General features: G+C 36.6%; 2 protein-coding genes across 6 annotated transcripts in view; both read right to left on the reverse strand.

Annotated features, from left to right (window-relative positions):
• Positions 1 to 8850, reverse strand: part of XRN1 (5'-3' exoribonuclease 1) — a 116879-nt gene extending 108029 nt beyond the window's left edge. For all 3 annotated transcript variants that reach the window (XM_007188077.3, XM_007188078.3, XM_007188076.3), the window contains exon 1: positions 8672 to 8850. In XM_007188077.3, coding sequence (XP_007188139.2) covers positions 8672 to 8746 — 75 coding nt within the window. In that variant the 5' untranslated portion in view covers positions 8747 to 8850. The remainder of the gene's footprint in view (positions 1 to 8671) is intronic.
• An 874-nt stretch (positions 8851 to 9724) lies between these two features.
• Positions 9725 to 20432, reverse strand: part of ATR (ATR serine/threonine kinase) — a 106853-nt gene continuing 96145 nt past the window's right edge. For 2 of the 3 annotated variants that reach the window (XM_057545798.1, XM_007188080.2), the window contains 6 exons: positions 20115 to 20265; positions 17343 to 17499; positions 17074 to 17227; positions 15700 to 15851; positions 11611 to 11716; positions 9725 to 10375 (listed from right to left, as the gene is read on the reverse strand). In XM_057545798.1, the coding sequence (XP_057401781.1) occupies positions 10202 to 10375; positions 11611 to 11716; positions 15700 to 15851; positions 17074 to 17227; positions 17343 to 17499; positions 20115 to 20265 (894 nt within the window). In that variant the 3' untranslated portion in view covers positions 9725 to 10201. Of the gene's footprint in view, positions 10376 to 11610; positions 11717 to 15699; positions 15852 to 17073; positions 17228 to 17342; positions 17500 to 20114; positions 20266 to 20432 lie in introns of those variants that run through there. The other variant, XM_057545799.1, reaches the window with a different exon arrangement.

Genomic DNA, 20432 nt, shown 5'->3' on the forward strand with positions numbered 1-20432 from the left:
CCCAATCCAAAAATGGGCAGAAGACCTAAATAGACATTTCTCCAAAGAAGATATACAGATGGCCAACAGACACATGAAAGAATGCTCAACATCATTAATCATTAGAGAAATGCAAATCAAAACTACAATGAGGTATCATCTCACACCGGTCAGAATGGCCATCATCAAAATATCTACAAACAATAAATGCTGGAGAGGGTGTGGAGAAATGGGAACATTCTTGCACTATTGGTGGGCATGTAAATTGATACAGCCACTATGGAGAACAGTATGGAGGTTCTTTAAAAAACTACAAATAGAACTACCATATGACCCAGCAATCCCACTACTGGGCATATACCCTGAGAAAACCATAATTCAAAAAGAGTCATGTACCAAAATGTTCACTGGAGCTCTATTTACAATAGCCAGGACATGGAAGCAACCTAAGTGTCCATCATCGGATGAATGGATAAAGATGTGGCACATATATACAATGGAATATTACTCAGCCATAAAAAGAAATGAAATGGAGGTATTTGTAATGAGGTGGATGGAGTTAGAGTCTGTCATACAGAGTGAAGTAAGTCAGAAAGAGAAAAACAAATACAGTATGCTAACACATATATATGGAATCTAAGGAAAAAAGAAAAAAAAAAAAGGCCATGAAGAACCTAGTGGCAAGATGGGAATAAAGACACAGACCTACTAGAGAATGGACTTGAGGATATGGGGAGGGGGAGGGGTGAGATGTGACAGGATGAGAGAGTGTCATGGACATATATACACTACCAAATGTAAAATAGATAGCTAGTGGGAAGCAGCCGCATAGCACAGGGAGATCAGCACGGTGCTTTGTGACCGCCTGGGGGGGTGGGATGGGGAGGGTGGGAGGGAGGGAGATGCAGGAGATATGGGAACGTGTGTATATCTGTAGCTGATTCACTTTGTTATAAAGCAGAAACTAACACACCATTGTGAAGCAATTATACTTCAATAAAGATGTTTAAAAAAAGTTATATACAAATATTTTGGCCATTTTCAGGTGGGGAAAGTTAGAAATCATAAATCAAACAAATAATGGAGTGGGCTACCTAAAAATGTACTTTTAAAATCTTGTAAGGGAAAAAAAGTGCCATAAACAAGCCCAACTGAAAATGACAAAATGCAGGAAAATACTTGCAAATTAGGACCAAGTCAACATTCCTAATATACAAAACAACCCTCAAATATCAAGTAAGAAAAAGAGCATATGTTAAAAGTAAGTATGGAAAATGCAAAGCAATTCAAAAAAGAAGAAACAGAAAAGTGTAAATGACATGAGAAAAAGGTTCAACATTCCTAAATTTCTAAGTAAAATGATACATCATTTTCCCCATCATGTTAGCAAAGATTAGAAAGATGGATGTTACCCAATATTGGTAAGGATTTGGAGAAATGCATATTTCATGTTATTAAAAGCAATAGCTGGCATTTATTAAGCACTTATTAGGTGCCAAACATTGGGCTAAACACATTCATTCTCTCACTTAATTATGGTAACAATCTTAAAAGAGACATATTTAGACTCCCCATTTTATATTAGAGGAAGATCACAGGGCTAGAAAGGAGAGAGGTGGCATAGACATATACCCAATAGTCTGGGATGGGAATATAAACTGGTGTAACTAATGTGAAAATACATATCAAAATTTTGAGTGTGCACATCTTTTGTGTGTGTGGGTGTGTGTGTGTGTGTGTGTATGTGCACATCTTTGACCCAGGACTTCTACTATTGGAAATTTATCCTGAGAAATAAGCAGAAATGTGCACAAAGACATAAGTACAAGATTATTCATGGCAGTATTGTTCAGAAAAGATAAAAAATTATATTATGTAACAACTTAAATGGGAAAGAATTTGAAAAAGGATACATGTCAATATATGTGTAACTGAATCACTTTGCTGTACATCTGAAACTAACACAACATTGTTAATCAACTATACTCCAATATAAAATAAAAAGTTAAAAAAAAGAAAAGATAAAAAATGAAAACAATGCCTAATAATAAAGAAAATTGATAATGGTACATCTACACAAGGGAATACTACAAAGCAATTACAAATTATGATATAGATTCATATTTGGCATGGGATAATGTACACAATACATATGGTCAAGTGACAAAAGTAGGTTATAAAACAGCAGGTAAATTATTATCCCACTTATTGAAAATATTTATCTACATGTGTATCTGCATAGAAACTGGACCGTAGTGTATGGGCAATTTGTGGTTTCTTAGAATGGTAAGTGTTATTGGTCAGAGGGTTTAATTCTTTTCCCCCATCTACCTCCAGTAACCTAGGACATTGAGTAAGCATACAGTAGATGTGCAACTTCCCCTTGGATTTTCTGTATTAGGCTTTGTTTTTTGTTTGTTTGTTTGTTTTGTATTTTATAATCTTTCTGTAATTTCCACATTCTGGTCTAGTCTATTGTCCTCAACTTGAAGGAAAGTGTTTTTTTAAAAAATAATGTTTTGCTTGGTTTCTTCCCTCCTTCCTCTCCCTTCCTTCCTTTCCTTCTCCCTATTTACTTATTTACTTAACTCCTTCCTCACTCCCAAGCCTTCACTGAACAAGAAATATGCTAACAGTAAGATAAGACTGCACAAAATATTATATATCTCCATATTTTTCGATCCTATGGTACATAAGTTTTATATTCAATACAGATTTATGAAATAACTATAATTTTATAGTCATAATATACTTCTACCAAACTACTGGACCACTTGAACTAGGCATCAAAAATAGTTCTAGGTGTGTACACATTCAAACACCAATATAAGTCTTGTATACACTATCCATGTCAAGAATTCTCTAAAATAGCAATAGAGTTAAGCTCTACTATTTGTTTGTGTCACCTTTCTTTCTTTTTTCTAATATTACCAGCCATTAGTGCTTAATTCCTATTTCTATTAACTTATTTGAGGTTGCAAAATGGTGATATTCTATCACTTCTTTTTTTATTAATTGTAATACTTTTATAAAGGGGATCATTCTGCCTCTTGGTTACCCAGTGGTACAGGAAAGGTTTTCAAAATTGGGAACTGTGTCTATCACCTTCGGAAGGGGACCCTTTTTTTAAAGTACCCTTGTAAACTCAAGGATTTAAGCATATTTGATGGGTTTTAATCCACTGGATTATCATTATTATCATTATTGAAGATCAAATTGTCCCATTTGGGGCGATTCCAAGCCTCTTCCAGTTATCTCTTCAATCCTTTGAGATGTTCCTAGTAGTCTTTAGTAGAGGTCCTGCTATATGATATGACAAAAGTTTTCAGGCTCATCTAGAATACTTCCTGACTCTGACCTAGAATCAGTCATTTCTCCATAAAATCCTGATTTGTTTTGATGAATAATGGTATTTCAAAACCATAATTTAGGCACTATGAATGCAACTGCTACTGGATTGGTCATTGTTTCTAGGCCTTTTCTGTGATCAGAAAGAGCTAGGAAATTTACACACGTGTGTGTGTGTGTGTGTGTGTGTGTGTGTGTGTGCATGCGGGCATGTGTGTTTCATAAGATTATACTGATACTTTCAATTCAAATTCTAGACTATAGAGCTTTTACTTAACATTTTCTCTATTACATCGGTAACTGCTTTCTTACACATCAAGAATCTTGGTTATAAGAGATGACAGAATTAAAATACTCTATAATTAGGTATTTATCATATCACACACACGAGTTTCAGAAAAACAATATTAATATTACCACTAATATGATTAATAGTAATATAATTTTTTTTGCATAACTTTTCCCCATTCTCTCTTACTCCCATTTATTTTATAGTTGTGCTATCTAAACATTGTCAGAACACATAGCCATCATATACTAAACTTTCTCCCTCTTCACTCTTATTTTGTTTTTGTTCTACAGGAAATTATATTTAATGTTCACCACTGGTATTTATGTAGATATTTCCCCAGTCCTTTTGATTGTCTGAAGCTCATTCTCTAGCAGATTCCTCAAGAAAGTGCTCAAAGGAACAATATTGCCTGACTTCTCCTACACTGATCATTTGACCAGCTTATCGTTTATACTTAAAAGTCAGTTGAGTATCTTTATGTTACTCCATTTTCTTCTGGCATAAAGCACTACTGTGAAAAACTATGATGGGAACCTGATTTTCTTTCCCTTATAAGTCATATGTTCCTTTCTTGTAGGTGATGAAAGCTTTTTTCTCTCTTTCTTTAAAGTCCATGAATTTAACTAGAACATGTCTTGATGTTGGTCATCTGAGTCAATATTCTTGGGTACATGGTGTATTCTTTCAACATGGCTTCAATTTTTTTTTTTAAATTTCAGGGAAGGTTTCTTTAATTATAGTTTTAGTATTTGTTCTGTTATATTGCTTTGATTTCCTTTTTCAAGAATCCCTATTATTTGTCTTCTTTGCCTATCTTATTACTTTCTCTTGAACCTTTTAATCTTTTAAAATTTTCTCTTATTTCCACCTTCTATTTTTTTCTTATGGCATCATTTGCTTTTGCCTTGCTACTACTTTAGGCTTCACTTCTGATGTGATTTTGCCATTTATGTCTAATTTTCTTTAGGTTCTGTCACCTTATTCCTGAGTTTTTGTAATTGATATATGTTTTTCTTTCATGTCTTATTTTCTTAGTGCCTTTTAGCTCATTCTGAAATAGTAGGTTATAGTTTTGGTCTGTTATGTGTGCATGCTTTTATTGTCAGTACGAATATTATTTTGTTCCCCTTTTCCCCCATAATAACTTTGTATACTATTTGACCATGACACTTTTCTATCGTGCATTTTTATGTAAATTTAATTTTCCTGAACTTTTGGAATGAGGAGGGGTTCAGGAAAGCTTTAACTTTACAAAGCTCCCTCTTCTGCTACTTTGGGGTAGTGTTAAAAAATATGATGGTTTGCCTGGTTTGTTTTCTAAGATTTCTTGACTCTGTAACCCTCCCCCACTTTTATCTTGACCTTCTTCTCTTATCTCTCTTGTCCCTTTCCTGATAAAATTTTATCTCACTCCCAGCAGTTTCTCCTTAGGGTGGGCTCTGCCTTAGAATGGTACCCTGGTAAGTCAGTTTTGAGCGTTCACAGGAGTTAGACTGCTCCTGCCCTTTAAAACCCCCCCAGTTGAAGCTACTGCTATCTAATAGGCCTGTAGAGTCTTAGTGAATATTCTGGAGTTCTGCTCTCAGGTTCATCAGATGTTGCCCCATTTCTCCTTCTTCCTCTTGCAGACATGCCAATACCAACTGGGTCTAGAGGCTATCGGTAGTCTGTCCCCACCGAATTGTATCTTGGGGTTCATGGGGATACCATGTCACATGGTTTTGTTGTAACTGTTCTATGGATTTTAAATTTAGCTATCTAGTTTCTCTTTCTGTTTTTAAATGAGGATTCAGAGAAACCAAAAACTATGCTATGTCACCACTGTCACCATCTTCCCAAAACCCACCCCTCCATCCAGTCCCTTCCCCCAAGGACTAGCTTTTGAACCGCTGTGACTTAGGCACTACCATCTTTTAAGTACTGCTTGAGAGAGTAGCTGGTGATTGCTTTTTGAAAGACATCACTTTGATGAACCAAGTTTTAAACCTATTGTTAGTGTTCATGTCATAAAACTGCCTTAAAGCCATTATTTTTGTTCAGTAACAAAGTTCCTCAAGAGGGAGAAAATCCAAGATCCTTACACCAAACCAAATTCTGTGCCAAAGAGTACAGAGTAAAAATATTACTGAACAGATTGTGCATTGTCAAGTTAGTCTGAATTTTTCAATTTAGAGATAAAGTGCCTGATGCATGGCAGGTACTCACATGTTTGAGTGAAGGATCCAGGAAAAGCCTAAGCTAGTAGTTGTCACCATTTTTATCCTCTTCTCTGTAAAGAAATGTTTCCCTAAATCTAATTCAACCCATGCTTCAAATATATTAAAGACAAACCACCATTCTGGAATTTTTGGTAAGCTTTTCCTCATATACCAAACCTGACTGGAATCCAACAACAAAGAATCCTTTCCAGAAGTTTAACCCCATCTTCATGCTTACAGTACTTTTTAAAAATAATAAACCATAATTTAGTAGACAGCATGGGGCTTCCCTGGTGGCGCAGTGGTTGAGAGTCTGCCTGCCAATGCGGGGAACACGGGTTCGAGCCCTGGTCTGGGAAGATCCCACATGCCGCGGAGCAACTAGGCCCGTGAGCCACAACTACTGAGCCTGCGCGTCTGGAGCCTGTGCTTCACAACAAGAGAGGCCGCGACAGTGAGAGGCCCGTGCACCGCGATGAAGAGTGGCCCCCGCTTGCCGCAACTAGAGAAAGCCCTCGCACAGAAACGAAGACCCAACACAGCCATAAATAAATAAATAAAAAGCAAATCCCTTCCACTAACAGAAATCCAATTTCGGTGAAAACTTTATTAAAAAAAAAAAAAAGCCTTGAAAGGATCAAGGATCAAACTATCTGCAAGTAACTTAACCAAATTCCAAGAACAAAGCTCAAGAATATTTATAGTACAAAAATACCCATCCACAAGGTAAAATTTTACCAACAAGGTACAATTCACAATATCTAGCATCCAATCAAAATTAACTAGGTATGCAAAAAAGTAGGAAAATATGACCCATGCAGAGAAGAAAAACCAAAGAGCAACAAAACTTCTACAGGATTACAGCAGAACAGTAAAAATTATGTGACTACTACATTATACATTTTAACTATATTCCATATGTTCAGAATTATTTTATGCACCTAAAAACACAACTTCAAAATACATGAAGCAAAAAGTGATAGAAATTCCGAAGAGAAACTGATAAATCCATAATTACAGTTAGAGATTTCAACATCTCTCAAAAATTGACAATAGAAAATCAGTAATGACACAGAAGATCTAAACACCACCATCAACCAAATTATGAAAATGTTTTAACTGACCATAAACACTGAACCAATAACTATTCTGACTGCAAACAAGATAAAGCAACGCTGATTCTTATCCAGGTAAGGTTTCACAAAATAATTCAAGATCCCAACAACATTAGAATTCTATGGTTAAAAATAGATAGGGCTGGGCTTCCCTGGTGGCGCAGTGGTTGAGAATCTGCCTGCCAATGCAGGGGACACGGGTTCGAGCCCTGGTCTGGGAAGATCCCAACAACATTAGAATTCTATGGTTAAAAATAGATAGGGCTGGGCTTCCCTGGTGGCGCAGTGGTTGAGAATCTGCCTGCCAATGCAGGGGACACGGGTTCGAGCCCTGGTCTGGGAAGATCCCACATGCCGCGGAGCAACTAGGCCCGTGAGCCACAACTACTGAGCCTGCACGACTGGAGCCTGTGCTCCGCAACAAGAGAGGCCACGATAGTGAGAGGCCCACGCACCGCGATGAAGAGTGGCCCCCGCTTGCCACAACTAGAGAAAGCCCTCGCACAGAAACGAAGACCCAACACAGCCAAAAAAAAAAAAAAAAAAAAAGCCAAAAAAAAAAAAGCCAAAAAAAAAAAAAATAGACAGCATGATGGTGTTCACTGTATTATTTCCCTCCATGTTAATACAATGCTATCCATCTCAACTAACTCAATTAGCTGTACAAACTTCAAAAATGACTTTGTGTGTATGTGTGTGTCAGAAGTGGGATTTGAACCCATGCCTCCATTCGGAGACAAAAATGACTTTTTTCTGTAAAATATAAAATGGGCAAAAGAGCTACCAAAACCATTAAATGTGACAAACACTAGACCCAAAATCTAGTTTACCTAATAGATGACTGCTTACTATTTTTTTCCGCAGTTCCAATACCTGAATTACATTTTTCAAGTCTGCACATAAACGCTGCCCTGGGGTCATTATATACCAAACATTACTATTCCTAGTATTAGTGCTCTAACAATCTGTTTCTCTCTCCGTTCACCCCACGTCTCCTCCCTCCCTCATCTCCTTCCTCCCTCTCTCCCCCGTCTCTCTTTCATACACACACACACACACACACACACACACACACACACACACACACACAGTCACACAATGAAGCTTCCAAATAACTGCCCTGGCCCCGTCCAAATGTATTTTTATTCTTTTGGAACGGGGGATTGGTACGGTCCTTGGGGTAACAGAAAAAGAGTAACGAACTGTATCATAAATATGAACCATCAGCCACGTCAAAAAGTCTAGGCGTTGGGGGTAGGGCGGGATGCAGCTCTAGATAAGGGAAAGTAAACAAGGGGATTCAACTGCGGAGGCCGGTATTATTGTTTGTATGTGGGCCTGTTGCTCTGGGTGGGGATTGGGGCTAGGTCCTAGGAGGACAACCATCCCACCTCCAAGAAGAAAAACGAAACCTGCAGCTCCCTGGGAAGGAAAGGGAAGCACTCCCGAAAGCGCTCCTCCCCCGAACTTGATTGCGGAGTCGCGGCAGGCCCGGCCCGGGCAGGAGCTGTCAGAACCGCCGCATCCCCGCCGCTCTGCCCACAGGAGAGCGACTTGCGTCTTCGCCCCCACTCAGATCACCAGGGTATCCGCAAACGTTCTGCTCCCCTCCCTTCGCCACTCAGCCAGCTGACGACGAGCAGAAGGAGGCGGCGGAGAGCCCCAGTCCCAGGGTGGAGAGAGGGCCCCCGAGCCCCGGGTCCTCCGCCTTCTGGGCCTCTGCCCCCTTGCTCACCCACCTGATGCTCCTTCACCACTTCGCTGAGGCAGGGATACCGCTCCGAGATCCATCGGTAAAACTTGGGGACTCCCATTTCGACCGTCAGTGCTAACTCAAGTCGGGGCAAAACCGAAACCAAACGCCCCGCCGGGGCCTACGCCGCCGCCTCCGGCCGTCGCTCCGCAGATGACAACACACCGCCCACCTAACCATAGAGAGCAGACGCCGGGCCTAGAGCGGCCGGCTTCGAGACCGCATCTCCGGGGCGGGGCTCTAGCCCCGGCCCGAACTCGCCGCGGCGGAGCTGCCTGGTTACATTGAAGAGCGCCCAGGCGTTTCTGAATGCGTGTGTGAAATCCAGTTCTGAAAATGCCAGTTGACAGACCTGAGCGCTGTAAGTGGATTTGGAAGGGGATGAAAACCTCACGAGACGACTGGAAGAGTCCTGGCTGCTTCCGTCTTCTGGGATTACTAATCTCTGTTTTTCAACACAGATTTGAAAAGGTCTGATGATTTATTTGGTTTAGTTTGTTTTGTGAGCGGAAATTTTTTCTTTCAGGATACAAAAGTTTCTTTTAAAAACGTTCTTTTCCAAATTATTTGCGTAAAATGATTTCCTAACTCCCCTCCACCCAGCTTCCTCCTTAACTCTTAACATTAGGCCTTCGATAGGAAAGTATACGTTTAGTTTTCACATTTATACCTCTTGGGTTATTATATTTTCCCCCATCACACTTCAACTGTACAAAAAGGCAGAATTTTGTAAGGTAAACCTAAGTGAAATTATCTGTTACAAAAAGATTATGTTTTCGTTTATTTGTATTTAATAACCTCTTTGCTTTGAAATTATTATGAATTATTTTAAATCTTCCGCAATAAAATGTACTCCCAAATTTAACGTTAAAATTTTTTAGATTTTAAAACCTCATGAAATTTTAAGTAATGCTGTTTCCCCCAACCACTGGATTCTGCATTCTGGTACACTTTTAGTATGGCAGCATCTTTAAAATTACAGAATGTTTATACAGTTTTCATATTCATGTTAATTGGCTAATTTTTTTTTCCCTATCACATTTTCAACAAATACAAAAAAAGAGAGTATTACTAAGTGAACTTAATGATGTGCTATTTATGTTTACATCTCTCTTACTAGACAGTTCCCAGAGGTAAGGGGAACCATGATTTGTCTACAGTATTTATTCAATATGATTTTTTGTTCAAATGAATCCTTATGTTAGTACTTAAAATCAATGAAAGTTGTAAAATGAAATTAGGCTGGCTTGTTTCTTGCAAATACATCTTTTTAAGAGCATAAGAACATAAGATGTTCCATTTCTCCAGTTATAATACACAGTATATATTAAGAAAGCAGTTTATTTCTTAACAACATATATTATTTTAAATATTATTAACAATCAGGGAGAAATACCAGTTACTGTGAGAACATAAACATATGTTGTAATTTGGAATTGAATAGATACAAACACAGATTAATGATCCAAGTGCACTGATTTTAGATTATTAACATATTCTTTGAAGTAACTCCATTTCACATATATGGGGTCCAACCAAGGTACATCTGGCATAGCAAGTTTTCATCAGTTGCTTCTTGTATAAGGTAATGCACATGTCCTTCAATAGATAATGGCAGTCCTGTCACTCTATTTCGGGTCTTGATTACACCTTGTAGTCTCTGCTCGATGTCAAGAACATGGGTTTTGGCCTAAAAAGAAATTGAAAATCATAAGGACTAAGGACCCAATGACATGTAGATGTTTATAATTTGGAATTACTGCCTTTCTTTTATCTAACATATTAATGCCATTTTACTGATTATTACCCCTTTTGTAAGAGCAAATGCAGACAAAAGAGAGAAGAAATGAAACAAATACAATAACTTGAGATACTGATCTCGAGGCTTGCAATTTTGATCTAACATCAACTGTTTGGACATTTTTCAGGACTCTGTGAAATACCAGGGAATCTCTTCCATGTTAGAAGTCTAGAAAAATAATAATATAAAAAAATCTACTCTGAAAAGTGTTTAGGACTTAAACATTTGAATATTAGTATTCTAATAACAGCAACAATACTCTAATGCCTAATATTTAGATTATGTTGTATGCAAATGGGAGTTCTAAGTGAGCTACTTGTAATTCTACATATTTTTCTCAATCAAGAAAGCATATCAGAATGCAAAAGTGAGAATGATGTAATTAGAAAAACAACCCTCAAATCTATTCTAACTTATTTAAAATAACTATCTGGAAAATTTGAGGATTCAACTAATATAGTCAGCTCTCTGCAGCCAATGATTCAACCAACCACGGACTGAAAATATTCAGGGGAAAAAAATTCCATAAAGTTCCAAAAAGGAAAACTTCAATTTGCCATACACCAGCAACTATTTACATAGCATTTATACTGTATTTACAACTATTTACATGGTATTTACATTGTACTAGGTATTATAAGTAATCTAGAGATGACTTAAAGTATATGGGATGATATACACAGGTTATATACAAATCCTACAGCATCTTATATACGGGAGTTGAGCATTCCAGGATTTTGGTATCCATAGGGGGGTCCTGGAACCTATCCCCCGTGGAAATCAAGGGACAAGGGACTACTATGTTAGTAAAGAGTTCTACATATTGAAGCTGAGACCTGCTGCTCTATAAATTCAGGCAATTTGTGTTCAAGTTTTTCCCATTCTATATCATAACTGTGATTTGTTTATGGTTAAACAAGCATGCTTTGAACTGTTTTTATTATACAAATGATAAGAATGTTAACATTAGTAATGACAATAAAGAAAACTTATGCCATTGTCATACTAGATAGAGAACTAAATTTCAGAGTATTCAATGGTCAGTCACTGACAGTATTTAGAATCAGTTCCCATTTGTAGAGATATACAGTATCAGTTCATATCAAGCTACACCTTCTACTAACCTTTTCGTTGAGAACTTCCCCTGTTTCATTCAGTGGTGCTTTGGAATGCCCTTTCACTGGTTTACTCCATTCCACAAGAGGATCATGTAGAAAAGTCTTTAAGACACTAAAATGGAAACAAATATTATGGTAATAATACAATGTTATCTTTGTAAAAAGAACTCTCATTAATGTCAACAGTTAGGTGAAGGATAACTACTGAAGGATAAGAAGCTAATGGTAATACTCTTACCAAACACATTACTACCATTTCAGAAAATGCTGTGCTTCCTCCTTCAGAGAATTTGCCTTTGCCTACGTCTAAACTATCCAATGTATTTTACCATAATGCCTGGTAGACAGGTTTTAAATAAAAAAGTGAATAAATGAGCTTTAAATGTCCTTTTGAAAAACTACTTCCCACAGCTAACATATTTAATGGTAAAAGACTGGCTTCTTCACCCCCAAGATTAGGAAAAAGACAAGGATGTAGATGTCTCAACATGGCTCTTTAACATTGATCTAGCTAGGGCAATTAGGCAAGAAAAAGAAAAGGCACTGAGATTAGATTAGAAAAAATAAAACTATCCCTATCTACAGATGACCTCTTGTTGTAGAGAGAAAATCTTAAGGTATCTGCAAAAATAACTATGACAACTAATAAATGAGTTCAGTAAGGTTGCAGGATACAAGATCAATATACAAATTTAGTTATATTTCTATACACTAGCAATGAACAATCCAAACATGAAATTAAGAAAAAAATTCCATTTAGAAATACTTAGGAACACATTTTTAAAAAGTTAAATACAAGATTTGCAAACTAAAAATTACAAAACGTTGTTGACAGAAATTGAAGAAGACTTAAATAAATGGAAAGATATCCTATGTTCATGGATCAAAAGACTTACGATGGCAATACTCCCTAAATTGATTTACAGATTCAATGCCATTCCTATCAAAATCCAGGGTGGCCTTTGCAGAAATTGGCAAGATGATCTTAAAATGCATATGGAAATGCAGGAGACGCATAACAGTCAAACAGTCTTGAAAAAGAAAAAAAAAGTCGGAGGAGTCACACTTCCTGACTTCAAAACATACTACAAAGCTATAGTAATCAGGAGAATGTGCTATTGGCATAAGGTTAGACATACAGATCAATGGAATAAAACTGAGAATCTAGAAATACACCCTTACATGTATGGTCAATTGATTTTCAACAGAAATGTCAAGACAATTAAATAGAGAAAAATAATCTCTTCAAAAATGGTGCTGGCAAAAACAGAAATACAAATCAATGGAACAGGGTAGAAAGCCCAGAGATAAACCCACGCACATATGGTCACCTTATTTTTGATAAAGGAGGCAAGAATATACAATGGAGAAAAGACAGCCTCTTCAATAAGTGGTGCTGGGAAAACTGGACAGCTACATGTAAAAGAACAAAATTAGAACATTCCCTAACACCATACACAAAGATAAACTCAAAATGGATTAAAGACCTAAATGTAAGGCCAGACACTATCAAACTCTTAGAGGAAAACATAGGCAGAACACTCTATGACATAAATCACAGCAAGATCCTTTTTGACCCACCTCCTAGAGAAATGGAAATAAAAACAAAAAAAACAAATGGGATCTAATGAAACTTAAAAGCTTTTGCACAACAAAGGAAACCATAAACAAGACGAAAAGACAACCCTCAGAATGGGAGAAAATATTTGCAAAAGAAGCAACTGACAAAGGATTAATCTCCAAAACTTACAAGCAGCTCATGCAGCTCAATATCAAAAAAAAAAACAAAAACCCAATCCAAAAATGGGCAGAAGACCTAAATAGACATTTCTCCAAAAAAGATATACAGATTGCCAACAAACACGTGAAAGAATGCTCAACATCATTAATCATTAGAGAAATGCAAATCAAAACTACAATGAGATATCATCTCACACCAGTCAGAATGGCCATCATCAAAAAATCTACAAACAATAAATGCTGGAGAGGGTGTGGAGAAAACGGAACCCTCTTGCACTGTTGGTGGGAATGTAAATTGATACAGCCACTATGGAGAACAGTATGGAGGTTCCTTATAAAACTAAAAATAGAACTACCATACAACCCAGCAATCCCACTACTGGGCATATACCCTGAGAAAACCATAATTCAAAAAGAGTCATGTACCATAATGTTCATTGCAGCAGTATTTACAATAGCCAGGACATGGAAGCAACCTAAGTGTCCATCGACAGATGAATGGATAGAGAAGATGTGGCACATATATACAATGGAATATTACTCAGGCATAAAAAGAAACAAAATTGAGTTATTTGCAGTGAGGTGGATGGACCTAGAGACTGTCATACAGAGTGAAGTAAGTCAGAAAGAGAAAAACAAATACCATATGCTAACACATATATATGGAATCTAGAAAAAAAAATGTTCTGAAGAACCTAGGGGCAGGACAGGAGTAAAGATGCAGACGTGGAGAATGGACTTGATGACATGGGGAGGGGGAAGGGTAAGCTGGGATGAAGTGAGAGAGTGGCATGGACATATATATACTACCAAATGTAAAATAGATAACTAGTGGAAAGCAGCTGCATGGCACAGGGAGATCATCTCGGTGCTTTGTGTCCACCTAGAGGGGTGGGATAGGGAGGGTCGGAGGGAGACGCCAGAGGAAGGAGAAATGGGGATAAAGGTATATGTATAGTTGATTCACTTTGTTATACAGCAGAAACTAACACACCATTGTAAAGCAATTATACTCCAATAAAGATGTTTAAAAAAAAAAGACAAATAATCCAATTAAAAAAACAGTCAAAGGATTTAAATAGACATTCGTCCAAAGAAGTTATGCAAGTGACCAATAAACATGAAAAGATGTTCAACATAACTGGTCATTAGGAAAATGCAAATTGAAACAACAATTAAATACAATTTCATACCCAGCAAGACAGATAAAATAATATAGATAGACAATAACAAGTTTTGGTTAAGGATGTGGAGAAACTGGAACACTTAAGACATTGCTAGTGGGACTATAACATATTACATCTGCTTTGGAAAACAGTTTGAAAGTTCCTCAAAATGTTAAGCTTAGAGTTAACATATCCAGAATCCTACTCATAGGTATAATCAAGAGAACTGAAAACATATATCCACATAAAACCTGTATGCAGATGTTCACAGCCACGCTATTCACAACAGCCAAAACAATCCCAAATGTCCATTAACTGATGAATGGATAAACAAAAGGTGGTATATCCATATAATAGAATATTATTTGACAATAAAAAAGAATGAAGTACTGATACATGCTAGAGCATAGATAAACCTTAAAAACATCATGCTACTGAAAGAACAGAGACACTAAAGGCCACATGTTGTATAATTCTACTTATATATGAAATATCCAGAATAGGCAAATCTATAGAGACAGAAAGAGATTCGTGGTTGCTAGGAGATGGTGGGGAGTAGAGTTAGGGAGTGACTGCTAATTTCTTTTGGAGGTGATGAAAATGTTTCATAATTAGATAGCAATGATGGTCGCACAATCTTGTGAATATACTGAAACCTCCATAGTATATATATTAAAAGACCGAAGTTTAGACTTCCCTGGTAACGTAGTGGTTAATCCACCTGCCAATGCAGGGGACACGGGTTCAAGCCCTGGTCTGGGAAGATCCCACATGCCATGGAGCAACTAAGCCTGTGCGCCACAACTACTGAGCCTGTGCTCTAGAGCCTGTGAGCCACAACTACTGAGACTGCATGCCACAGCTACTGAAGCCCGTGTGCCTAGAGCCTGTGCTCCGCAACAAAGAGAAGTCACTACAACGAGAAGCCCACGCACTGCAAGGAAGAGTAGCCCCCGCTTGCCGCAACTAGAGAAAGCAGCAACGAAAACCCAATGCAGCCAAAAATAAATTAAGAAAAAAAAAAAAAGACTAAATTTTATGGTATGTAAAATATATCTTAATAAAAGCTATTATTAAAAAAAATCTACTTCAACCAGTACAAAGTAGCTCTATATAAAGAAAACAACTTAGAAACCAATAATCACATTCAACGTTACTATTAAATTGTTTACAAAATATAGATGATTACCTCATTAAAGGTTCTCTCTGATCTCGCATCAGCCTCATTGTAACTTCACAAGCTCTTCGAAAAAGACCTTCTGTTCCCATAGGACCCATTCCATTAACCATATTATGAGTCATGCGAAATGGAACAATTTCTGGGACCTCAAAGGTTTCTCCCTTAAAACAATGCATTTCATTAAAAAGTAAAGATGCTGGAATTTAAAAATCTTTATGCAAAAAATTTAAAGCTTTTAGGAGAGAGCAAACATACCCTCAAAATATTTGTATTTGCAACTTACATTACAGGCCTACATCATGAAGGAGCCATATGACTCTCTACCTTTGCTTTTGAGGAGCTGAAACAACTCCTTGGATAAGATCTAGAGGATGGGTGGATTCATCTTTCACTGAATTACTAAAGTGAATAGCATTATAGAGCAATATTTAGGCATTCAATATTTAGCCTTATATTAACTCCCTTAATGTCCTTCTTGAATAGTATAAAGTACAAACAAAATACTCTCATAATTTTCTTCTTTTCTTTAAGGCTTTCAGTTTAAAACAGGACGGGAAAAGTAATAGCCAAGTGTTAGATGCTCACGATCCCTGAGACAGGAAGTGTAACAAGTAATATAATGAAGTCCAGTTCATTTATTTTCTTCCATACTGTAACACCTGCCTTTCCTAGGGCTTTTTCATCCCTCCAATCAGTTTCCCTAAATTCCTCTCTTGTATGAATCCCCTATACCAGTGGTTTATCTTTGATTTGTTTTCAGTTGGGTCTGTGACCTGTCTTGGTTTCCTGTGATAGCAGATGGCAACCCATAGAGAATAAGGATGAAGGAAAAAGTGGGTTTAATAATTAGTCTGCCTTTCAGGATCATAACATTGGAAAATTGGAGGGGGGCCTTAAGGAGAGTCGAATGACCTCAATTTATTCCCAGACCCCAGCTGGACCTACACAATCTGAATTTCCTGTGATGTTTCCTAGGTATCTGCATTAAAAAAAAAAAAAAAAAATCTTAGATGCTGCTGCCAGGTTTGGAAACAATCACATTAAACTACTCTGTCTCTCTAAAACTGAGTCTCAGTAAAATGAACTGTTCATATATATTATATGAACACCCCATGTTCATATAACCAAGAACTAATAAGTCAGAACTTGGATCTATGCTTTTGGACTTCAAGTTCAGTGCTAGTTTTACTATATCACTCTTCTGAGTTCTCTCCAATCTAAGTTGCTTTACTGAGGGCTATGGGATCCACTGATCAAAACCAGTCAACAAACTCTCAGTGTGACTATAGCTGCTACTAACAGGTATGTCTAGGAAGAACAGTTGTTGAGGAAAGGAAATTAGGAGAAAACATACAATTAACTACAGTAGGTCATATCACATACCTTATTGAAGAGACAGTTGAAATCCACATGTACACATTCACCAGTCAAAGAATCAAAGAGAATGTTCTCACCATGACGGTCTCCAAGGCCCAGGATATAACCAACCATTGACATAACGGCGGTGGAACGGCAGTATGCTGATCTGCTACTGTACCTAAAGGAAACACAATGCCTATCAAGTATCCTTGTATCATATGGGGCAACATACATCTAAAATATTTTTTTTAAAAATCTAACCATAACGATGTATTATATTTTTGGTAACTTACCATGATGTAGGATCAGGGAATGTTCTCAGAAACCACTCATGAAAAACAGGAGGATGCCTGGGCAGGAGAAATTCTCGGAATACTTTGAGTTTTTCAGACAAAGCTGCCGATTTTGGTAGCATACACTGGCGAAGTTCCTTCCCTGTCATATAAACTCCTGCAAGGTAGAGTGATTTCCATTAATCACACAAGCCAAATGAGAAAAGGGGCAATTTTTTTTTTGGTGAAAATAGGACAGGAAATATCTACTTTTATTCAAAAGCAAGAATAAATGGAAACATTTCAATTATGCATAGGTAAACTTTCTTCTGATATTATATGAAAATAATAAACACATTATCTTCACTTAATACTCATCTAGAGTGAGCCCTCTTGTTGATGATAATCAATGCCAAGTAAGACCACACATACCAGAAGATACCACTCAGGATAAATCCAATGTGAATAGTGCCCCTGCATGTAAAAATGCTACAGCCCTCACTAAATTTACAGTGATCTCTCTGTTAATCAGCAGGCAGTATGGGTCCACACTGAATCATTACTAAGAAACCTACAATGGTGCTCTGAAATAATTTACTCTGTGTGAAGGCTAGCCTATAAGATTCATAGCATACCTGATTTTAAAACTAATCTTGTACAATTCAAATCATATGTGGAAGCAGAAGAAAATTTCCTTCTGATATATTTGTGAGTTCGTATTATATGGTTGACATGACTCCAGTCTATAAAGTGCCTTTTAGGCCCACCTTGGTTTGGTGCTTTTTGAACCCAAGGTTCAGCTAAAATTTCCATAGACAAGTTTGAGATTAGAGATTTTTAGCCTCAAATGTTGCACAGTTCAACTATGTTCATGATAGGATGGAAAAAATATATATATTTTTAAAAATCCAATAGCAATAACTAACACATATAATATTTCATCTTTAAATAAAATAGTCAATAGCAAGTTCCTTGAAATCAGATTCAAGTGTGTTTGAACTTCAGCTCTACAACACATTAGTAACTTGGATTAAGTTACTTCACTGTCCATAAAATAGTGATAATTAGGCTTGTTAACAATAATAAAAAAAAACTGATGCACACAAAATACTTAGCATAATACCCATAATATAGTAATTTATCAATATTACTTAATGCTGTGGGTTGATTGTATCCATCAAAAAAAATAACCCTTGGTACCTGTGAATGTGACCTTATTTGAAAATAAGGTCTTTGCCCATGTATTCAGGTTAAGATGAGGTCATTACGGTGAGCCCTTAATACAGTATGACTGATACTTTTATAAGAGAAAACAGGGACATACAGACTTAAGGAGAATGCTGTGTGATGACAGAGGCAGAGAATGGAGTGAAGCATCTACAGCCAAGGAATGTCAAAGATAGCTGGCAACACCAGAAACTTACAGAAAGGCATGCAATGGATTCTCTCCTTGGGCCTTGAGAGATATTGTGGGCCTTGAGAGATATTGTGGCCCTACTGACACAGTGATCTTAGACTCCTTGTCTCCACAACTGTGAGAGAGTAAATTTCTATTTGTGAACAGTTTGTGGTAATGTGTTATGGCAGTCCTAGGGAACTAATATACTTATTTTTTACTTTACTCTAGTAACTTGATCTATTTGTTTTTAATGTATTGCATCATAAACATTTTTAAAACTTTTTATTTTGAAATAATTTTAGTCTTACAAAAATTGCAAAAATTATACAAAGTTCCCATATATTCATCACCCAGATTTTGTCAGTGTTCATCTCTTTCATAACAGAATACAATTACCTAAACCAAGAAATTATTTTTTCATAGTATTATTAACTAACTTTCAGACTTTATTCAAATTTTACCAATTGTCCCACTAGCATCCTTTTTCTGGGTCAGGATCCAATTCAGGATCCCTTACTGCATTCAGTTGTCATGTCTCCTTAATGTCCTCAAATCTGGGAAACTTCTGTTTTTGTCTTTTATTACCATGAAATTTTTAAGGAGTTCTGACCTGTTATATTTTTGTTTCTTCATTGTAAAGTTACTACTTTTTCCCCTTTGTAATTAATAAGTATCTGGTGGAGAGATACTTTGAGACTCTGCAAATAACCTATTTTCCATTATACTTTTGCCAACGAATTTCAGCAGTCATTGATAAATCACTGCCTGCAACAATTATTACTGTGATATTTACTAATTGGCAATTTTCTGTTTTCATCATCTCTTCTACATTTATTCATTGTAATTCTACTGTAAGGAAGAACTTGTTCCTACCTTCCTATTTATTTATTTATTCATTCAAGTATTTGTTTACATAAGTGTGGACTCCTGTCTATTTTATTCCATGGGTTATAATCTAATACTATTATTATTTATTTTGGTGCTCAAGTTATCCCAGGTTTGGCCAGTGGGAGACTCTAACACTTCCGGTTTCATTCTAGCTTTCCCTTTCTTTTTCTTTCTCTAATATGAAAAACTAGCTCTCATTAGCCACAATGTATTTACTTATTTGCTGAAGTCTAGTTTACACGTAACTCCTAGAAAAACACATTTTCATATACATTTTTGTAAGCTACCTCAAATCCTTTTGGGATAAAGACAGAGAAAGAATTAAAACACAAGGAGGGAAAGAAGAAATCACTTAACTACTTCTGTAAATATCAATAGTACCAAGAAATTTTACTATGGCTTATACCCAAAAATGTACAATGATAATAACCATTATACCTATATTATATGTTAGCAGCTATTATACCCATATTATATACTTATATCGTAAGAATTAATTTTAGTACCCTTTTCCTTATATAGTTTGGTCAGAATAGGTCTCAAGCCAGCAGTGTTGTTAACCCATTCAATAATCCCACATTCATCATTCAGTGGAATAACTGCATATGTTCTAATATGAAGTTCTCTTCTACGAGACTCGGCGTCTTTTCTTAAGCACTATTAAAAAAAAACACATAAACTTAAAAGTTAAAAATTTCTAAATGTTATGTCAAACCTATCTAAAGATTGTTCATTTCATAGCAAAATAATGTCCATAAAAGCTTATTATGTAGTATAGACGAATAATTCTTCAGAAAGGTAGAGCAGGAAACTACAGGGACAAT

Source organism: Balaenoptera acutorostrata, chromosome 4, assembly GCF_949987535.1.
Source record: "Balaenoptera acutorostrata chromosome 4, mBalAcu1.1, whole genome shotgun sequence".
NCBI classification, from domain to species: domain Eukaryota; kingdom Metazoa; phylum Chordata; class Mammalia; order Artiodactyla; family Balaenopteridae; genus Balaenoptera; species Balaenoptera acutorostrata.